The following is a 21,164-nucleotide window of genomic DNA, read 5'->3' as shown; positions in this document are numbered from 1 at the left end:
TCAGGAATCAGGTCTGAACTGACATGACAAGTCTCTATATAGAAATAAAAGACGTAGCTGTGAGAACGTGACTTTCCCCTGGTGAGAAGAAGCATGTGAGTGAGTTTGTGAAGTGACGTAGTGAGTGTGTTGTAGTGTGTTGTATACTGCTGTCTGTGGACCACATCCTCACACACAGGTGGCAGGACACAACCAGGAGCCACTCTCACTGTCCCTGATCCTGACGTTCCTTTAGAGCCAGTATTGCTTTTCGGTAAAGATCTATCAGGAGACAGGGTCATCTTTTTAAACAAAAAGTCTGGATTTCATCACTTTTCAGAGTCCAAAGTGTTACTGTATTTGATTGGTGGATGGAAGAAGTGGAGGGGGCTCACCAAAGGTCGCAGAGAGGTCCACAGGTTGAGAGTAACCTCTGGGCATCTCCTCTGAGTTGATCTTGTTCTTTCTTTTCACTTTCACAACTTTCTTCTTCTTCTTCTTTTCTCCTTCAGCTAAACACAAAAGAAAAAGAAAAAAAGTTAGATTTCCACTCTTAACCCTTTGATGCACAACATGGGTCTAAAGTGACCCGAGTGAGTTCTTTTGTGCTATATCTTTGCGAAAAATGTATTTCATCATATAGAATTCCAGGTATTCCTCAATTAACTTGTTTTTGATCATAATACATCCTTATTTTATTTTTTACTTTTTCACTTTTTTAATAAAAACACATTTTGTATCACTACCCCTCTAATGCGCAACATGGGTCTAAAATGACCCACATTCATTTCCAATGTGATTTCATGCTGAGTGATAGTTTCTTTGCTGTAACTTTTGAAATCTATCTATTTTATGATTGAATGTTCCAAGTATTATTTAATATATTGTTTTTTATTAGTGGGGTCATTATTTCCATTTTTCATTTCTTACTTGTGAACAAAAATGAACAAAAATGTCTCAGTGAGTGGACCAGTTGAAAAAACAAGTATAGCAAGAATACTTTAATTTTAGCATTCCCTCACTATCTATACCAACAACAGACCATTGTTTCCTTGATTACAATAATGACTAGTCATTACTTGTCCTTTTTCCCCATTAATAGCTCTGTTGACATATTCTACTGTGGTCAACAGCTAGCCATAGTTTATTCTATCTGAGTAGGCTATTTCAATGTTATATCTTTGAAATCACTGCACAGTATTTATCATTTTCTTCAGTAAATATTCTTTTTTAAGCACATATAATCATATTTACTTGTTTTACAATTATTCCAATTTACCTAAAGAAACATTTGATGACTCATTAAAGATAACTGTGCATAATTGATAAGGTTTTAGTTACCGTGAATAAGTAGCTACATTACTTGTCATAAAGGGAAATACCTTAATATTAGCAAGTTAGCTAACTGTTAACATGATGACATGTTCTAGCTGGTGACAACAATAGAATAATATTCTATTGTAGACACCAGCTAGAACATGTCAACAGCTACCTAGCTAGCTAGCTGGTGACATGTTCTACTGTAGTTAACTAATACAGTAGAATGTAGAAATGTCAACTGCTAGCTAGCTAACTGGTCCACTCTCTGAGACTTTTTGTCAATTTGTTCATAAAATAAGAAAGTAAAAATGGAAATAACACCCTGTACTAATTAAAAACAAGATATTCAAATGATACTTGGAGGATTCAATCATAAAATATATTGATTTTAAAAGACACCACAAAGAAACACTCACCCAGCATGAATTCACATGGAAAATGAATGCGGGTCATTTTAGACCCATGTTGCGCATTAGAGGGGGTGTGCATATGTTGTGCATCAAAGGGTTAAAGATCCTATGTCTAAAAGAAAAAAGGCCATTCATAACTGATTACAACCTTTCTTCTCCTCGTTGTGTGGCGATTCTGGCACGTCCAGAGTCTCTTCTTTCACCTTTGTTTTGCGTTTAATTTTGCCTTTTTTCGGGGGGATGAGCGCACTGCTGGCTTTCACTCTGTGAGCAGAGTTTTCTTGCTCTCCTTCGTTACCGTCACCCTCCTCTTCTTCCTCCTGTTCTTTTTCTTGTTCTTCTTTGCTTTTTTCTCCATCTTTGTCCTTCGCCAGCTTCTTCTTCTTCTTTGACTTGAGCCTCTTTTTAGATTCCTGGGAAAAGACGTGGGTTTGAGTCAACATTTATTCAGTGTCACATTCATTTTATACCACATAATCACAGAGCATTTCATAGTTAAGTTAACATGACCATAGGCACAGTGGGTTGTGCTCCAATGACTGAATAACTCATCAGCTGGTAGAAAATTAATCACCAGCAGTTTTGATTACATGTTGGTTTTTGACACTTTTTGGACATTTTATAGAAAATTATACCTAATGTGATAGAAACAGTAATAACATGAACACATTGAACTGTGCCTGGAGGAAAGACTGTAAACTCTGTCTCTCACCTTCTGCAGCATGTCTCGAATGGGCTGCAGTTTTCCTTCACCCTTGCTCTTCTTCTCCTTGTCTTTGGGCCGATGAACCTGGCGAAGGTCTGACTTGCTGGATCTCATTCTGTGAGAGGGCATTTGACATAAAAGGTTAATATGCAACTTTTTTCTTTTTTTTTTCTTAAAGCATTTATATTTTGACCTGTAGAGTATTTGAGCTATGAATTCTTACCGTTCCACCTTGGTCTTTTTGCGAATTTTCTCAGTTTTCCCGTTCTTCTCCCTCTCCTTTGACTCCACAGGTCTCTTACTGTCCTGGCCCACCCGAGTACACAGCTCAGGATAATCCAGACAAACCGCACGAAGTAGCCACCGAAGGCCTCGTAGAGTCTTCCTGTCTGACCAGCGACGCAGGTCCATTAAGGCTGAACAAGGCTCCTGAGAGCGAGAGCACAAACGTGAGTTCATCATTGCTATTCAGTTTGCATTAGTGGATTTTAGAGCAGTGCAGCTACTTACAATATGGCACAGAGAGCGGCTCTGGTTCACAAGCTTCTCAAGGGACAGAATCTCTATCAGCTCACTTCCCAGCAAAGCATTCATTTTGTCCTGTTTGTTTGCCAATCTGAAACAAACAAACAAACAAAAAAAGTTTTGAGCACAGACCCAAGTGACCTTATAATGTCTGTATTTTTTCTCCCATCTCAATTAGCCACCAGAGGGCACTGTTGACACTACACATGATGCCAGATCACATTTAACATCATATGAAGCTGAAGATATTTACACTAATATTGGTTTTCCTGCCACTCGTGGTTGTTTCAGCAGGTCGGACAGGACTTCCTTGACCTCCCGTATCCTCTGTCTGTCACTGGAGTCCACCACAAAGATGATCCCATGGGCTTCTCCGTAGAGGTCCTTCCAGCCTCCTCTTGAATCTGCTGATCCTCCAGCATCCAGCAGGGTGACCAGGTAGTTCTCCACTCTCAGTTCGTTTCGCACACAGCCGTAGGTGGGTCCTGTTTCCACAGCATGGGGGACTTAAAGAGACATGCAGGAAAATATTGGTTAAGTATTGGTTAAACCTGCATTTTGTGCTTTTAAATCAGAAAAAATACTCTTAAATTACCTCTTGACATTCCTTTGATAGAGCATGTCTTTCCTGCTTTGTCAAGACCAACCACAAGAATGGTCATTTTCCTGCAGACAAGTACATACAGGACAGAATCTGAGTTAATGAAGCAACATACGGCTTTATTCTCAAGGTACTCAGTCATTATCTCTCATGGTTTTTTATTTTTTATTTTCATTTTCACCTGATCGGTTCTTGTATTTTTGAGACCCAGTTGCAGCAGTTGCTCAGCAGGTTGAACATGTTTACTTGAGGTGAGCAAGGTGAGCACAGAGGCCACCATCTTCCCTGGAACTGGTACCTGGAAACAGATGGTCATCCTTAGTATGACTCACTTATAGATACACGCACACACACAAACACACACATGCTGATAGAGCGAGCCAGTTGAGTCACAAGGGGCAATGGCCAGGTCCGGCACAAAGATGCTTTGTGTCTGTCTCCTGTGAGCTTAGCAGACTTTTACAGATGGTCAGACATCCAGGTGGTGCTTCGACTGCCAAGTGTGTCTCTCTGCTGCACCAGAATCTACATTTAACTTCAGTCCTCAATTCTTTCTTTCAATACAACTTTAAATTTTTCTACCGATTCTTTGATTACTAATTAGTCAGCACTAAACAAGATGTTTCTCAACAGTTAACATTAAGGACCATTAAAACATTGTCATGAATATTTCCCCTGATTCTTCTCATCAACCAGTTTTGACATGATATAATAATAAGATGAGAGTAAAAGCTTTCTTCCATGTCCAGACGCTAACACAAGGCTTGTGACACTCATGTAGCAGGTGAGCCCGAGGCAGACGGGTCACGCACTAAAACAAACTGCAGATCTTACAGTCCTTTGTCGTGCATCTGTTCAGGGTCTGTAATCTGCTAAAGCCAGTTTAGGTTGGCCCGCTTTTACCTTGTTGTTCACAAGCTGACCCGTATCTGTTATGGCTGTAGTCAATGAGTTCATCAACCTTTCTGTCAAAGTATGAGTAAGAGTTTGAGAAGAGTTTTTTTTGCACAGTAATCTGAAATTGCAGCAAATTATACAATCTGAGCCAGTAAAAAAAAATTGAGCTAATTTAGATGTGAGAAAAACAATTTTGATGTCAGCAGCTTTTGACACAATATGTTCCTATCCCAATGGACTAAATGTGCAAGGGTAAAAGTATGTGTATGTAAAATACTTTGATGTTAAAAATAATTAATCAAATATTGTTTTTGCTGTTTAAAATGTCCAAATGAGTGATCTTTGCATTATTTTAACACTTTGCTTTTTTGACACTGTTTTAGTTTTTTTGGTCCATATCTTAGTAAATATAAATTTAATTGATGTTAGACTTAAAAGAGCAACTAAACTATCAAAAACAAAGAATTCAGTGAAATTATATAAAAGATTAAGGTATAATCAATAATAATGGCCATGAAAAGTCTCTTGATTTAAAAGGTTCATCTACAAAGTAATCTACAGTAGATATCTACTATGTGATCTATAGATTTATACTAATATATCATAGCATGCTGGTTTAAATACACACAAACAACAAGCGAACAGTAGCCTACACATGGGTACAATGCAGTAAATCCATTGACATAGACAAAGTGTTTTAAATTCAATGGGCACTAAGTGCCTTGTACCTGAAACAACTAACTAACTGACTAAATTATGTGTACAAATTTTAAAAAGCTATGAGAAATTCAAAGAGTACTTACACAAGTAAGTCTATGTCCATTCATTTGTTTGGGTGCGTGTCTCTACTAACATCTTGTACCCACCAGGTAGGAAACTAATCAGGCTCACGCTAAGCCTTTGGTCACCCCATGTGGGACGTACATGGGAGATGTTTTGGTATTCCAGCCAATCCCAGAGCCAGCCGAGTTTATCTCTGACCCCATTGGATGCCGTGGTCCTTTTTTAACTAGACCAAATTAAAGTGCAAATATCCACACTGGTGAACTAAAAGTGTCTTGTGGTGTGATCTGTGACGTGTGGTGATCTCCTTCTCCCGCTGAAGTCTGAAAGTGGCAGCAAACAGAGCACTGGAATAGATTTAGTCGCACAACAACAACATAGCCACTCAGGGAGATAATTAAATCATGGGCAGGTAGTGCCACACAACAATGTACATGAGATGAGTCTGCAGGTACAGTTGGCACTAAAGCTTATACAGACCTGTTTTTTTATTATTATTATTTGTATTGAGACAATTATTATTATTAACCAGCCAAGTTTATAAAGCAGATTTTCTGCACATTTCAGAGTGCTCCAAAAAAGATGACTAATTGAAGGAACTGAAGTATTTGTTTGTTAGCCAACTGTTGTAACTATATAGTTCATTTGAAGTCAGAGTAGTGTCCCTAGCTTTTACAGCTTTTATGCAGCTCAGTAAGAACAATGACATGCAGCATGTCTTCACCTCAATATACATGTTAAGAGAAAAATGATTAAAGGACATTAAGAATTTTTTTTTTTTAAATACACTAAAAATACACAATGTAATGTGGCCCTCTGAAACCACAGCTGCATTAAAATGACGTACAAGGAACTAAGAAGATGGAAAACAAAGAGGATAAAGGTCTTTAATGATGTCTTAGGCTGCCTCTTACAGAGCCTCATCAGACAGTATTATGCAATGTTATTAATACAATAATTCACAACACATAGTGTGTGTGGCATTAGCCACTAGATGGCCTTGTATTCACAGGATCTATTTTCAGTTCAGACTGCTGTACAGTATATCATACAGCCTGTAGATAATATAATGGCTCTATGTTCTAGCTCTTGACAGAATGATTTTCCTCTGCATATAAATTTGAGTTTATTTATAGTCTGTTCTGCCAAGGTTTTCACTCTGTACTGTATGCACCAGGCCATGTGAATTATAATTCCATGCCTTGATATTTATGTAGGAAAATCTGAAAAAAAAAAAAAAAAAAGAAAACAGACAGTGAACTGAGGAGAAGCGTTCCTGCAGCTGTAATGCAATTATTCTTAAGATAAATAAATGTCTAGTGACAGCAGTCAGATGGGAGCAGTGGTTTGTGTTCAGGCCTTATCTCATTATGTCATTAAACCAGTGTCCAATCAGGTTCCACCCTTCTCTGCTGAGTAGACTCATCCCAGACTCTGACCACAGCCCTGTGTCAGCTGACACTGAGACACACACACACACACACACACACACACACACACACACACACACACACACACACACACACACACACACACACACACACACAACACCCCCACTCATGAGCAAAAACAGCAGCAGCTGAGGACCACACCCCCAGATCCTCCTGTTCACATTGCACACATGTTTCAGAAACCCCTGACCAGTGACCGCTGCTTTAGTAATCTCAATTACAGTTAACGTTGTTTTACAACTTCTGTTTTATTGTGGTTGCAACATTAAAAGAACAGGAAATGCAGTTTTTTGCTGTCTTGCCTGCAGATAGATGAAAAGAAATTATTGATTCTCTTTGTTTTGAACGCTCTTTAAAGAATCATTTGCTCAATTAGAGCTTGTTTACTTCCTAGCCGGGAGACAAATAGATCTACAATCATTCCTTAAGTTTGTCAACAGAAAAATGATTATTAGTTCCAGTATTTTTTTTATGCAAAAGAGAAACATGTTGCTTTCGTCTTAACATGAAGATTTCCAACTTCATATTTTATATCAAATTAAACAGATTTTCGTCATTTTCCAATATTCAATTGACTGAATGATGAAAGAAACCACTAGATACATGAAAGGATTGATGACACATATGTCTGTGTGCTAAATGTGAAGGCTCAGACAGTTGACATAAAGGCTGGGAACAGGAGGAAACCCACTCACTGACTCGGTCTAAAGGAAACACAAATCTGCCTACGAGCACTCTGTGAGCTCACTAATCAAGATGTTATGTGTTTTGTTTGATCCTCTAAAAAATTAAATGTAAAGAGGATATGTTGTGGCGTCTTTTGGACAAATTGTTTATTTCAGTCTTGTTGACAACCACCGCACCGCACCCTGACACTGACTGACTGACCGCACCGGCCGGTAACAATGTCCACGGCATGCCTGGCGCTCTGTAATGAGGTTTCCGTCTCCTACTTCCCCATGTCTCCACAGAGCAGACAGCCTCGGCAGACTGAAGTCACTGACCCACGCCACTGCCTCACCAAACACATGCATTAGTAATGACAAGTCTGCATAGGTTGTGTCGACCCCTTTCACGATGCCAGGCTCGTGTCACTGACTTAGATGAGATCTGATTAGACAGGGTGAGGTCAGGATGTTCGGGGTGAGCGCCGTCGAGGCTGAACCACGTACAGTGAAACACTCGGGGAAGAACTCCCTTTGTTGTTTTGGATTTTTCAAAATATCAACTGTAGCGAAAGTTAAAACCTATTCCACAAATGTTTTTTTTCTATTCCTGCTTTTAAAAGGGCACAGGTTACTTAAGGTGACAGGTCGTGTTGACATCAGCTTATAGCAACACACAGTTCAGTTTTGAAGTGGAAATGTTAGGCTAGCTACTGCAGATTGTCTCTTTCTCATACGCCTTGGAAACAAACGGTCCTTGTTTGCATTAGTAGCTGAGCAAACATCGATCGAACTGGTTTTCTTTTTGCCTTCATCACAAAATGTCAGTGTACTCTAATGTGCAAGAACCCTTGACAAATAGGATCATAATGTGTAAAAAGGTGAATGAGAAGTGAAGTTCAAATGGCTGATTCAGTGTGTGTATGTGTGTGTTGCCTGCACCTGTTCATGTGTCGGACTCACTCAGAGTCCTGCAGGTCACCATAACAAGGCCACGTCCACCCTGCTGGTTGGAACTAAAAATGGAAGAGCAGAGAAACTGATCTCCTTATCCTCACCCTCTGCACTTCCATTTGAAAAGCGACAAATAGACTATGTAGTAAAACAGCTATATTTTCCCCAGTGCATTTTCTCTTTCTTTAATTTCTCAGTGAGCAGTGAGTTTGACTAAAGTTGTCCAGAGAGGGCGGTGGTGGTGGTGGTGTTCCCCTACAGAGTCACAACAAATCTGTCTTCTTCCTATTGATTAATGTGTTTAATTCAGAAGAGAGGCATCTACGATTTAAAAACTTTAACTCTTCCTCATTCAGCATGAGTTGTAGTTGTAGTAGTAGTAGTACACAAAGTCACAGTGACCTGTGACATACCCCATGCTGAAAATAACTTGGCCTACATGTGACTGATACAATTAATCCACAGATTCTGTTGCTATTTCCACTATTTTATGCCCCTTTTTCTATATTGAACAATGTGATCAATGCATTATTATGCACATATGTTGCAGCTGGTAGTGGTGGGGGCCATCAATTCAATTATATTTTGTAAATAATCTGACTCTGTAAAATAACTACCAACTACAGCTGCCAGATTAATTTAGAGATGTAAACGTACAGTTGTCGTCTCAGAAATGCAGTGAAGTAGAAGTAGCAGTCGCAGTCAAGCACAGTAGAAGTACATCGAGACCTTTGTTTCCACCACGAGCACTCGTATCCCCCCCCCTCCCCCCGCCTTTGAATACATCAAGACTGCAGTTCGCCACGCTATGAAATAATCAATGTATAATTATGTAACATTACAACGAAGCAAATAATACTTGCGCGTTTGAAATCACTCTGCCCAGCAGCCGTGTCTGGAATGTAGTTCCGGCTACGCATTTGCCTCAAAAACAACTCTGTCTCGTTATGTTACATGATTATTTCATAGCGTGGTGAATGTGCAGGTCACAACTTCGTTTGCGTTTTGAGTGCAAACGTTTGGAGTTGTTGGATTGTGTGGGACAGGGGACCTGTACCGTTCACTTCCATTGTGTTCGCTGAGCAGCTTGCGTCTCTGCCCTGCGGATCTCAAAACAACATGCACCAATAATTAAAGATAATGAACCTGCTCCTATGACTATAGGGATTATGGCAATAGACAAATTTGCCCAAATGCTAAACCTATCCCTTTAAGTAAATGTACTCAGTTACATCAGAGCTTCTTTTTTATTATTTCATTTTCTTCATCTTCTGACGTATGCTACTCAGTTTTATTTCACATGTAGCCGTGCAGAGCGCTGTGCAGGTGTTTACATTCTTGTTGCCACACAAAACCACTGGGGAGCCTGAACAGTCCCTATTCATCATACACAGCATGACAGCGGCCCCAAACATACACCCACAGAGCAGTAGCTTCAGAGACCAGACAAACATGTGCTATTGAACCCTGATTTCTCTCTTTGAATATGCACTTGGTATGAAGCTACATTTTATTTTTGAAAGCAGTGTCACTTTGTAACACACCTGCACACAGTCACTGTAATGAACTGAAGGAAGGAGGAAGGAGGTTCCTTGCCAGTGTGCAATGAGAAAGAGAGAGAGTCTTACTCAGTTATTTGTATACAAGATCTCAGCTCATCTTAGAAAGCCCTGATGAAGACCAGTGCTGGTGGCTGCAATGCATTGGCTATGATTTTTAAACTTGTTGCCAAAATAAAGGTATTTTAATTTTTTCAACAATCCTACAGTAGCCTATGCCTTGGGATGGGTTTTTGTTGTTTGTTTGTTTTTGCACCTTTGTGTCAAACTGTAAACTTTTGGGAGCAAAAGAGCGCCTGTGATCCCCAGCAGTCTTTACTTTCAATGCCCCAAAACCTTTCCACAGTGTAGTCTGTGTTATATTTATAGCATACAATGATAATTTGTTTCCAGAATAGCTGCCAGTCCACAATATGCTCTTCCTGTCATTATAAGTTTTCACTTCCCTGCTTTATTACTGACACGCGTTGAATGACTCTTTATTCTAAGTTCATTAGATTGGATGTAGATTTATGTCACAGATAGCCTGTTTCTTTGACGATAAACAAAGTATCATTATGCCTCTCATCTCTTTTACTTTTAAAGTACACGCCCCTCACTTCCGGTTACGCTGCGTGTGTGTGTGTTTCTAGCTGACTTGACACACTGACAGTGCATCAGCGGACTGACCGCACCAGGCAGCTCCCTGCAGCAGCAGCAGCAGCAGCAGCATGCCGACACGGAGACACCGGAGCCTCCTCCCCCGGCCTGTGGTCCCTCTCCACCGCTGGATGAACCCTCGGTGTGTGTCCCCCTCGCACGGAGGAGAAACAACGACAACAGCAACAACCCTCGCACAACTCCAGCCCCAAGCGGCAGTAACACGTAGCCTCCGAGTTTCGCCCGTGTGTTGATCTTTTGTTATGAACTGACAAGCAGCAGCAGGGCTGAACTTTCCCGTTCCCACTCGCTGCGCTCTGACGGTGCAGCGCCGACAGCTCAGGGATCGGACAGCTGGGTGGTTTCCCCCCGGATTTAAACGGGCCACACACACACACACACACACAACAGGCTCGTATCGCTACTTAGGACGACGATATATGAGCGAGCCCATGGGCGTGTAGAAGAGGAGCGAGAATACAATGAGAAACCGGCGATGATCAACTTGGTGGAAAGTTGGGAGAGACGGCGCATCAAGGGAGATAATTACTAAAAGAAAAAAAGAAAAAGTGATGTTCGACGTCAAAGTCCCGTAGAGACGTCGAAGCTGTTCAAGTCAAAACTTTTATAGGCTATAGGCCTAATCATCATGTGTGAGGTGGCCATGGAGGAGCAGGAGCGTGAGATCTCGGACATAGACCCGCACGAGACCTCCTCGGTGGCGGAGAACGGGGTCGTGGTGATCGCCAATCACAGCCGGGTCCGCGCGCCCCTCAGCGTGGTTTTGGCCACCGTGCTCTACTTGGCGGAGTTCGTCATGGCCGCAGTGCTCAGCAGCATGTACCACAAGACCGACGATGACATCTGGATGGGGTTCACCATCGTCTTCATGCTGCTGCCCGCGGTGCTCATCCAGCTGACGCTCACCTTCATCCACAGGGACCTGGGTCGAGACCGGCCTCTGGTCCTGTTCCTGCACCTGCTGCTGCTCGGCCCAGTCATCAGGTGCGTTGGGTGGGGTGGTGCCACTCAAAGGCACGGTCATGGTTTTTGAATGTTAAGTGACGTGTTAATTTACAAAAAGCGGTAGTTTGCATTTCTGCAGGTCGTTTTCCTGGTGCTTCTCATACTTTGTTGTGTTTACCTTTCATACAGCAGTTTGTGGCTCTGATTTGGGAGAGAAAGAAAGTCCTGCATTGAAAATTTTACTTGAGCATACATTTTTGAAAAAGGAAAAAAAAGTCCACAATAACCCATATCGGAATTATTGAATAACACAAATGTGTGCACATGTGTCAGAATAAAAGTCGAGTATGCCGAGTAGCACCCACTGCTTTTCTGGCAGCACCAGTTCTCCTGGGTCTTAGTTTTTCAAAGTACTTGGCAGGTAGTTTGTTCAAAGCATAACAGTTGCCTCAGTTGTATACTATCCCTGTCTTCTGTCTCTCCATGTGATTTCAGACTGACTCGATACAAGCACCTAAGCACGTAGTTCAGTGTAGGATTTAAAATTATCTTATATTCCAGCACTGTTGAATTGTAGGAAATAACCCAAAATGTGTAAAAACACAGTTAACAGTGAAATTCATTGAAGAGCACAGAGGAATCAGGATCATATATTTCAATACTGATTAGTCATACGCCGTATCTCATTCGCATTAGTCTTATTGGACAGGCAGGTACCACTTTCCATTTACAGTGCAGGGCAGTTAATGGAAATTGGCATCTGGATGAACAAATTGGCAGTCTGTGCCGAGTGCGTAAAAAGCCCTACAGTGATCTGCAGTGTTTTATCATTATGGGTTATGGTGTTGCTGCACCATTTAGATGATTCACCGATGAGCTTGCAACTACTTTGATAACTATAGTCATTTTTCAAGCAGTAATTCCAAACCTCTGCTTGTTCCAGCTTCTTGGGTGACAGTATTTGATGCTTTTCATGGTCTTGTACTAACTAGTAAACTGAATATCTTTGGGTTTGGTGTAGGATTTGTAATTCTTAGACAGGGAGAGCTGTTGTGAGAAATTCCTGGAGATAAAGCAATCAACTGAGATTATAATTCACTGATTAAATGGTAACCCAGAGCTGTAGTCCTGCATCTTTTGTTTCATTTCTAGTCTATCCCCTACACAGCTTTCATTTTCTGTTCACGATAGTGCAGTAGGCTATGATTACTGGAATACAGACTGAACATTTCTCGGGTGTTTAAAAGCATTGCAGCGACATTTGAACATGCAGGATGCTGAGTGGAGCTAATGAATCGGTTAGTAGGTCAACAGAGCAATGATCTGTAAACCGCGATAGTCTCTCAAATGAAGGGTTCTTGACACTTAGTCCAACACATTGAGACATCTGAAAGCATCAATTTGGCCAAATTATTAATGATTACTAGTGGTTGAACCAGTGTTTTTAGACTGAATGAGAATCACACTAACATCACAGTGTAGTAGAGGATGGACAACTGAATGCAACAACAACCTGAAGTGAGGAATAGAGATCGCCTCACTATTCCTGTAATATTCTCTATCAGCTTTTAATTTGAAGTCTCTTCAACTGTGTTGTCATGTCCTCTGGATCACAGTTGACCCCCCCCCCCCCCCCCTGCCGTCTAGACTCCAGTCTGTCAAATGACACTGCAGAGCTGGCGTCCGCTCTAGTAACACATCCTTCACATTTTATGGCATGTACGCCACTCGGTTGTTATGACCTCATCTGAGGATAATAGCACCCAAAGGCTTTGGTGCTGTAGACCAGTGAGGTGTGGCTGGAGCAGGACAAGAGAGGCCAGAGAGAAGCTGTACAGTATATATATGTTGCTGGAAAGGTTTCTGGAAATCAACGGAGTACGAGGAATGCAAATGAGATCGATCAGTAGATTTAGAAGTAGTAAATAAGTCTAGGCCTAAAAAGGACAAGTCTGCTATAGGTCTGCCCTTAAGGAGGTGTTTATTTGAACAGTGCCAGGTTGCAGCTGAGATACCAGTTTGACGATACATGACTCATGTAGGAAGCAGTAGGTGTAGATTCCTGCCTTAGACCCCGGAAATTCAAATCTAAACTTTATACTTCGCTCTGAACTTTGATTTGTCAACAGCGCCTTGAGGTGTTGCTCTGAATTTACAGTACTAGAGGCGGAGTTGACCGAAGGGTGTGTTCTTTTCTTTTACAAGGTGCGATCCTGAGGCCTGGGCTTCAGCTACAGGTTACTTTCCACAGGAAGAAAAAGAAGCTTTGCAGGACAAAGTGTTTGTAAAAAGCCTCAAATGATTTGTGGCTTATCTTAAAATACAACAGGTGAATATATTTAAAAGACTACTGTCATAAATGGAAATAAAGATAAAGGGCCAACAATAATGATGAAGAACAGCTACAGAGGAAATACTGGTCTTTTGTGATTCATTTCAAAGGAAGGGAAATTGTCTTATCTCGTATCTTGTTGTTGAGTAGTAAATCAGAAACAATAAAGCGCAGTGTCTCACCACTCACGCCTTATTTGTGCATTTCCTGGTTTACCTGCTACTACTGTTACTACTTAGACACGGTATCTCTCTGGAGATTAGCAGCTTCTGCAAATATCCTGGTCCTTAGCCGACCTGTCCAGATGTCCACAGGTGTGGTCCATCCCTGTGGCATCTGCATTCATTTCTCTGCACCATGTGTTTTGAGGTCGGCCTCTTTGTCTTTTCAAAGAAAGGCCCCATTGTGGGATTGTCTTGTGTGTTCATCACTGTTGGAGAATCTCTTCTTCTGTTCGCTGTTGCTTCACTAACGCTACAAGTGCTACTTAAAGCTACATGTGTCGTTCTGGTTCGGAGCTAAAGCGACAAAACAACACATGCAGACTAGTAACTCGCATGCTGGTCCACTCTACAGAGTTTTAGAAAAAGGGTGAAGTTAGTCCGCACACTGTTGTAGCTCCTCAAATGATCTTGCCCACATCCTGATGAAGATCTATGTGGTCGAAACGTTGATCTTATAGCCTACAATAAACATTTGAGGAGCTACAACAGTGTGCGGACTTCACCCTTTTTCTAAAAGTCTGTTTGTTAGTTAGTCCTGCACCTGTAATACTTTGGATGTACCTGCTACTACTATTGCCACTCTACAGTTACCACTAAAACTGGATCAAGGTCAGGCTCTCTCTAGGGTTCAGCCACGGGTCTGTAATTATTTATTAACACATCAGAGATAAAGTCACATGAAGGTGTATGATAGACCCCTGCACCTGCAGCTCTGGGGTCTGGTGTTGCCAAAATTCAGTTTTTCTGTGGTCTGTGGTCTGCCCCACTGTGATTCTGTAATAAAAGCCTCAGCGATATGTAATTCTGCAACAGTTTTGTATGCAAGTCTTCATACCCAGTATCCAGTGACACTGCTATGTTAAAGTTAAAAGGAAACCAACTGAAATGCAAATCAGATAAGTAAAGAAAATCTGATAAGGAACATTTACAAGCTCAGTGATGAATGCATAACCCGGTAGAAGATGCCTATTCCTGTTGTTTTGTTATATCTCCATTAAATGTATAAAAAAGATCAGAGACAAATAGGAAAACTGCTAATTTCTGAAGTATATGTTTAGTTTCAGTCACTGTATCAGTGATATTTTTTACACCCTGAGCAGAACATGTGCTTCCTGTACCTGTCTCAGATCCTCTCCTCTGATCTCTGGAGGTTTTTTACACTTAAGTGCATTTGAAGTTGTTTGGCGAAGGGTTTGATGAATAGCTTTGTTTAGTTTGGCTAGTGGAAAAAAAAAACCCAACAACCAAGGTATGAGCTGCTGAAAAATGTGAGCAACCTCAAACCAAAAGCAGCTGCATCTGTCGGCCATGCACTGGTTTATGATCCTGCGGCGATTCAAAGCAGCCGTGACTATGGAACAGATTTTAATATTGCCGCCTATGCAACAATATTTGCTCCATCCTCTTCTTGTGGTTATCATTTATTGCGCAGAGCTGTAACGCAACCAGGAAGCACATAGCAGGGTTGTTGGGACATTACAGGTCAGTCTGTTCTGCTGCTCTGTGTTTTTTGTTTCCAGCACGTCTTATTCTGTGCTGCTGTAAACAAATCACCTCCGCTCCCTCTCGCCTCAGATGGGAGTTTTCCTGTGTGACTTAGGGATGGTGTAATTGCTGATCCTCTGACTCCACGGCCAAACATCCTATGTCTGTTATTAAACAGGAATTTGACTATCATTTTTTTTACATTTTGAACAGCTTGTTTTTAGTTGTTTAGTAATGTGACAGACAGTCAAAGTCAGAAATGCAAATGAGGGGGTCTGGTATCTGCTGGAGGGCGGACATTGTCAGGACTTGTCTCCTTTAGATCCTGAATACCCAAAGCAAGGATAGTAACTACATAATTACTCCGGCAGCTAGGACCGGTCTCAGCACGCAGAACTTCTTGTTTTGTGTTTTTATAAACTTCACAGTCTAACAAGGTCGTGTTGTAGACCGTGATGAGCCGCATGTGGTAATCCCATGAGACCAAAACAGGATGATCTTGCTAAAGAGCTGTCGAAAGAATTTCCTGAATGCAACGCTCAGAGAATATCAGTATTTCACTTGTGACAGGAGATGCCTTACATCTTATTGTGAAAGACGGCGCTTCTTAGTTCATATTTTTGTTTGTGACTGAGAGAACAGATGACATGTTTAGACTGCAAATAGAGCTGCAGCCTGCGTGTTTCCCTTTTCTATAAATCCATAAGACTGAGCCTTGGAAGTCAGCGTATTGATTCTTTTGGCTAATGCATTCCCCGGTCATCCTGTTTTCTTTTTTCAACTCTAAGTGAAATCCAGCCTGCTGCTGCTCAGTTGCTGTACAGAATCCTAAGTGCACACTGGCTCCAGTTCAGCACCCTCATACTTGATCCTCAGCCCATTGTGCTGCCACATTCCCAGGGAAAAGATGTCAGTAAATCAGGTTTCTGAGTTATGTTACTCCAATGTAAACCATTGTTCAATAAAGCTGCCTTTGTGTCGTGGGAGTGAATACACAAGAAGTGTGTGTACTGTATGCTTGTGATGAGATAAGGCCCTGCTGGCAAATAATGACAATATTTCCGTTGTCAGCCTTGAGATATTTGAGTCAAACACAGTTCATGGACTAGTGAGGAAACTCAGCACTAAGTCAGAATCACAGTAAGTAGCAGCTGAAGCAACAGGATCTGAAAACGGCTGGCTGCTGTGCTGACTGCGCAGGGTCAGCACATAGCTCATAGTTTAACCACGCAGAAGCAGATTCATTTTGGGATTCCTGTGCGTCAATGCTTATAATGTCCAAAGTTGGAGGTTTCCGAGAGAAAAGATAACATTCCTGCAGAGTGATGTGAGATTTAGAGCAGCGGTGGGAATCCTCGGAGGGGCAGGGTTTGTGCGCAGATGTGCAGCCCTGAGAGTTTCAAGTCAACATTATTAAGGGATTTAATTGCTGACCTTTTCTTGTTGGCAGGTGGAAACCTTGCACTTCCAGTTTAGGCAGTTCACTTGTTTCAGCTTGAATTTTGGTGGTTGATTGATGGTATTCTGGGGATTTGTTTCTGGTGGGATTTCTTTTTAAGTTGATCCCCTAAAATAAAAGAATGTCTGTTTTTTAACTTGACTTAACTACAGTATAAATCCCCAATATTGGTTGACGTTTTAAACACTTTTTTTTTTCTTCGCTGTGGCTGTTGAATAGATCCTTTTTTTCATCTGTAAAAGGTGGAAAAACATGTTTCCCTCCCTCCTGTGTGAATAGTGTGGGTTGTCCCTCTATTGCCACTAAACACATGGACCTTACCTTGCAAACCTTGCAAAAGAACCACGCCCAGAGATTTTCATTACATCCATTCAGGTCACAGGAGACCATGATTGCTTTCTTCTGACTGCCCTCTGGTGGAGTCCTGTTACCGTGTGTGTGTTTATGTAGCTGTATCGACAAAGACAGGTCTGTTTATGTTGGATTCCCTACATGGGAAAACATTTCTGTGCTGAATGCTGTGTCCAATATTAATAATCCAATGAGTCATTTTAAGTTTCTACCCCAAAAACAAGCTGCAACAGTAAACTGCTGATATTTTCTGCCTATTACTGTGTTTAATTCTACCTCTGAATGTGCTCTGTAGACTATATTGTTCATACATATTCACCATGACTGGTGATTACAAAACAAGACGCCCTGATGTCCCACCAGTGCGGTGTGCTCTGACTTAAACATAACATTGTACTGCCCTCTGTTGGTGTGAAAATGTTCCTCCACTCTCGACTCAACTCAGCTCCTCCCGTCCTCAGGTGTTTGGAGGCTCTGGTGGTCTATTTCAAGTCTGGCAAAAAGGAGGAGCCGTACGTCACCATTTCCAGGAAGATCAGTCTGAAGAAAGGACAGAAGACGCCCATGGAGCTGGAGATCGGCCAGTCGGAGCGCAACCTGGCGGCTCACAGGAACGCCTTCAAGCGCACCGCCGTCATTCAGGCGTTTCTGGGCTCCACGCCTCAGTTGACGCTCCAGCTCTACGCCACCATCCAGGAAAAATACTTCCAGCCCATAAGATGTAAGAATGACTGGGAGATTATGATTAAAAGTCACTGTCTATTATAACAGCATCTTATGTAATCGCCACTCGAATGACTGTGTTACATCCAGGTTTATATTCTTGGAAAGGGTTGAAGCTCATCTGAAACCGCAGCTCTTGGAGACAGTGACTCATCATTTTTGAATGAACAGCGTGCAAATAAAAATTAAATGTCACAGCCAGTTTTATAGTGTATGTAAATGTAGGTAAGCCACTGGAAGATTTTGTTACACTTCATAAAAGTCTTATTCGGTAGCTGACAGATCAGATCAGTGAAGAAGTGTGAGATCTAAAGAAGTGAGGGTTTGAGTCATGAGTAGATAGGACATGATAATACTGTCTAAATGCATTAAGCTTTTTTTCCCCCTAATTTAAGTTTTACAGTGGACTGTCTTTAACTGAATTCTTACATTTATTTAGACTTAAGAACACGTTTTCTCACTCAAGCTCCCAGGTCAGTGTGTAGCCATTTGAGGGAGAAAATAACACATTCTTCCTGTTGCTAAAATAATTCATAAGTATCCAAACACACCGGCTCAATTAAGTTTTGCTGCTTCAGTTTTAATTGGTCTGGTAGGCCTATCTTATATAAGTAACCTTTAGATGGATATGGTTGTATTTAGGTTCTACTGCTCTAACCTAAAACTTGTGGCACCTGTTTATCAGAGGTTTAAAGGAATAGTTCACCAAAAAATTAAATTCAGTCATTATTGATCCTCATGCTGATGGAGTCGTTTTTTATTCCTCAAAGTGCATCTGGAGACCCGGGAGGGGGGATCGTAGTCCAACGAAATCCTTATATGAGAGTCAATAGCGCCCCACACAAAATGGTCCATAAAACTACACAAAAACCATGTAATATTCCTCCATACTTCTCATCCGCTGCAATCCAAGTGTCCTGTAGGGATATAGTCCAGAGTTTACTCGAAGTGATGTCATTTAGGACATTTTTACAGCTTAAACAGTGAATCAATAATGACTAAATTTCATTTTTTTGGTGAACTATTCCTTTAATGAGCTGTAGACATTGTTTGAGAGTGCAGTGATGCTCTGCTGTAGATGTAATTGATGGTTAACCAGCGACCTCTGTCTGTCTCCACAGTGGCTCTGATGGTCATCACCCTCATCTCCGTCGTCTACGGGGCTCTCGTGTGCAGCGTCCTGGCCATTCAGATCAGATACGACGACTACAAGCTGCGGCTGCGGCCCTTCGCCTACCTGTGCATGATCGTGTGGAGGGGCCTGGAGATCGCCACCCGCATCACCACCCTGGTCCTCTTCAGCACGGCGCTCACCTACTGGGTCATCCTCGTCGGCGCCGCCAACCTGCTCTTTTTCTTCTTCCTCCCCTGGGTCGAGTTCTGGGCGAGGAGAGGCTCGCTGACGGAGGGCGTGGAGAAGAACTTCTCTAAGCTGGGCACCACGGTGGTGCTGTGCAGCTTCACGCTGCTCTACGCCTGCATCAACGTCTTCTGCTGGTCGGCGGTGCAGCTGGACCTGTCCCACCGGGAGCTCATCGAGAGGAAGCAGCACTGGGGGCGCCTGGCCATGTACTACTGCGGACGCTTCGTGGAGAACATCGTTCTCATCACGCTCTGGTACTTCTTCAAGTCGGACTTCTACGAGTACGTGTGCGCCCCGCTGCTGTGCGTCCAGCTGCTGATCTGCTACAGCCTGGCCGTGCTCTTCATGCTGCTCTTCTACCAGTTCTGCCACCCCTGCCGACGCCTCTTCAAGTACAACGTCCACGACTGCCTGCAGTGCGTCTGCTGTCACAGAGGCAGCGAGGGAGAGAGGGGAAGGCGAGGGAGGATGCCGCCCTCTTACTCCACCGCCGCCACCATGGTGCTGGCGCCGGAGGAGCCGCTGGAGCTCCTGGGCTCCCAAAACTCTCAACACCGCGACCTCGGCGGTCAGCTGGGTGAGCGGGAGACGGCTATTGTTGACGACATAATGGAAGCAGCCTGAGGAAGAACAAAAACTGAGGCTCTCTAATGTAGAAATGCATCATGGGAAAAGTGAGGCTTGATGCTGGCTCAGCTGAAGTGCCCAGAAATCATGGAGGATGATTTTGTGTTGGAGATGTGATAGAGAACAAACTTTCACCCATTTTTTTTCTCTCAAGTGCACAGAACTATGAAGATTGTGCGTTAACTCCTGATTGTCCGTATTCAGGATGGTTACGTACACTTAGGGCGCCACGAGGCCCCGGTGTGCCAAAGAATGTAGCGTGCTGAGATATGCAGCGATGCACAAAGGCGGCCTTGAGAGAGCAGCAGTGGGTCAGGTACGGGCCTGAGCCAGGTGTGTGGGAAACGTGCCAAGTGCGCCCAAAGTGGCCGAATAAAAGACTGACCATTGACCGGGAAGACCCCAGTTTACTTCCTCTCAGGGTTTTCTCTCCATGGAAGGCCCCCTTCCCTCTTTTTTTGCACACGTTTGCGTCTGCACTACACAGACTTTAAAAAAATAAAAAAAAAGACAAAGACAAACGGCAGAAGGTCAAGAGGAGGTTATAAGAATTTATCTTCCTCATACCCAACTGCATAAACCTGCTGTGATGAATGCTGCCTTGTGTTCACCTCTCCGGTCTGGTTGCCTTCATTAAAAAAAAAAAACAACAAATGTTTTTAGTTTTACAAAAAAGTCAGTCAAGAATATCTGTTGAAATCCTTTAGGTGTATCTTTTAAAAAAAATAAAACAACAATAATCCTACATTTGATGTTGCATTAACACGAGTGACACTGAATGAGCGCCTGTTTTATTGAAGTGCTCTCACACTGTGCTTATTTTTTATGTTTTGTCTGATGTCACAGTTTGTTCGGTGCCTTTACTGCTGCTGTATTACTTGAAAATAAATAAAAGAATCTGAAGCCTTATCAATTATTCTTGTCTTTTTTTTTTCAAATACATTATTATTATTTATTTATTTTATTTATTTATTATTTACCTGAATAATAACACTCTTTTTTTTTCTTTTTTTTTACCTGAATAATAAAACTTTATCTGTCCTTACGTCACCAGCAGGGCAACATTTCCTGAATGTTGTAACGGATAACTTCCTCATTCCTGTGACGCTTTTTTTTCCCCTTCCCAGGCTGAGTCTGTCCAGCAG

General features: G+C 42.1%; 2 protein-coding genes across 2 annotated transcripts; one reads left to right on the top strand and one right to left on the bottom strand.

Moving 5' to 3' along the window:
• Positions 1–205: 205 nt before the first annotated feature.
• On the bottom strand, positions 206–10,584 carry arl13a (ADP-ribosylation factor-like 13A; the record flags this gene model as incomplete). Its single annotated transcript, XM_083980916.1, has 10 exons — positions 10,525–10,584; positions 3,723–3,839; positions 3,536–3,606; positions 3,194–3,446; positions 2,926–3,031; positions 2,639–2,844; positions 2,422–2,530; positions 1,855–2,122; positions 375–491; positions 206–261 (listed from the first exon to the last, which is right to left on the bottom strand). The coding sequence occupies exons 1-10, from the start codon at positions 10,560–10,562 to the stop codon at positions 206–208; spliced, it is 1,341 nt and encodes a 446-aa protein (XP_083837042.1). The 5' UTR covers positions 10,563–10,584.
• On the top strand, positions 10,501–20,908 carry xkrx (XK related X-linked). Its single transcript, XM_083980915.1, has 3 exons — positions 10,501–11,494; positions 17,768–18,027; positions 19,151–20,908. The coding sequence occupies exons 1-3, from the start codon at positions 11,139–11,141 to the stop codon at positions 20,014–20,016; spliced, it is 1,482 nt and encodes a 493-aa protein (XP_083837041.1). The 5' UTR covers positions 10,501–11,138; the 3' UTR covers positions 20,017–20,908.
• The last annotated feature ends 256 nt before the right edge of the window (positions 20,909–21,164 follow it).

The sequence above is a fragment of the Trachurus trachurus genome, assembly GCF_905171665.1.
Source record: "Trachurus trachurus genome assembly, chromosome: 10".
In the NCBI taxonomy this organism is placed as follows: domain Eukaryota; kingdom Metazoa; phylum Chordata; class Actinopteri; order Carangiformes; family Carangidae; genus Trachurus; species Trachurus trachurus.
Note: the sequence above shows the minus strand (reverse complement) of the source record. Positions and strands in the feature narration are given on the sequence as shown.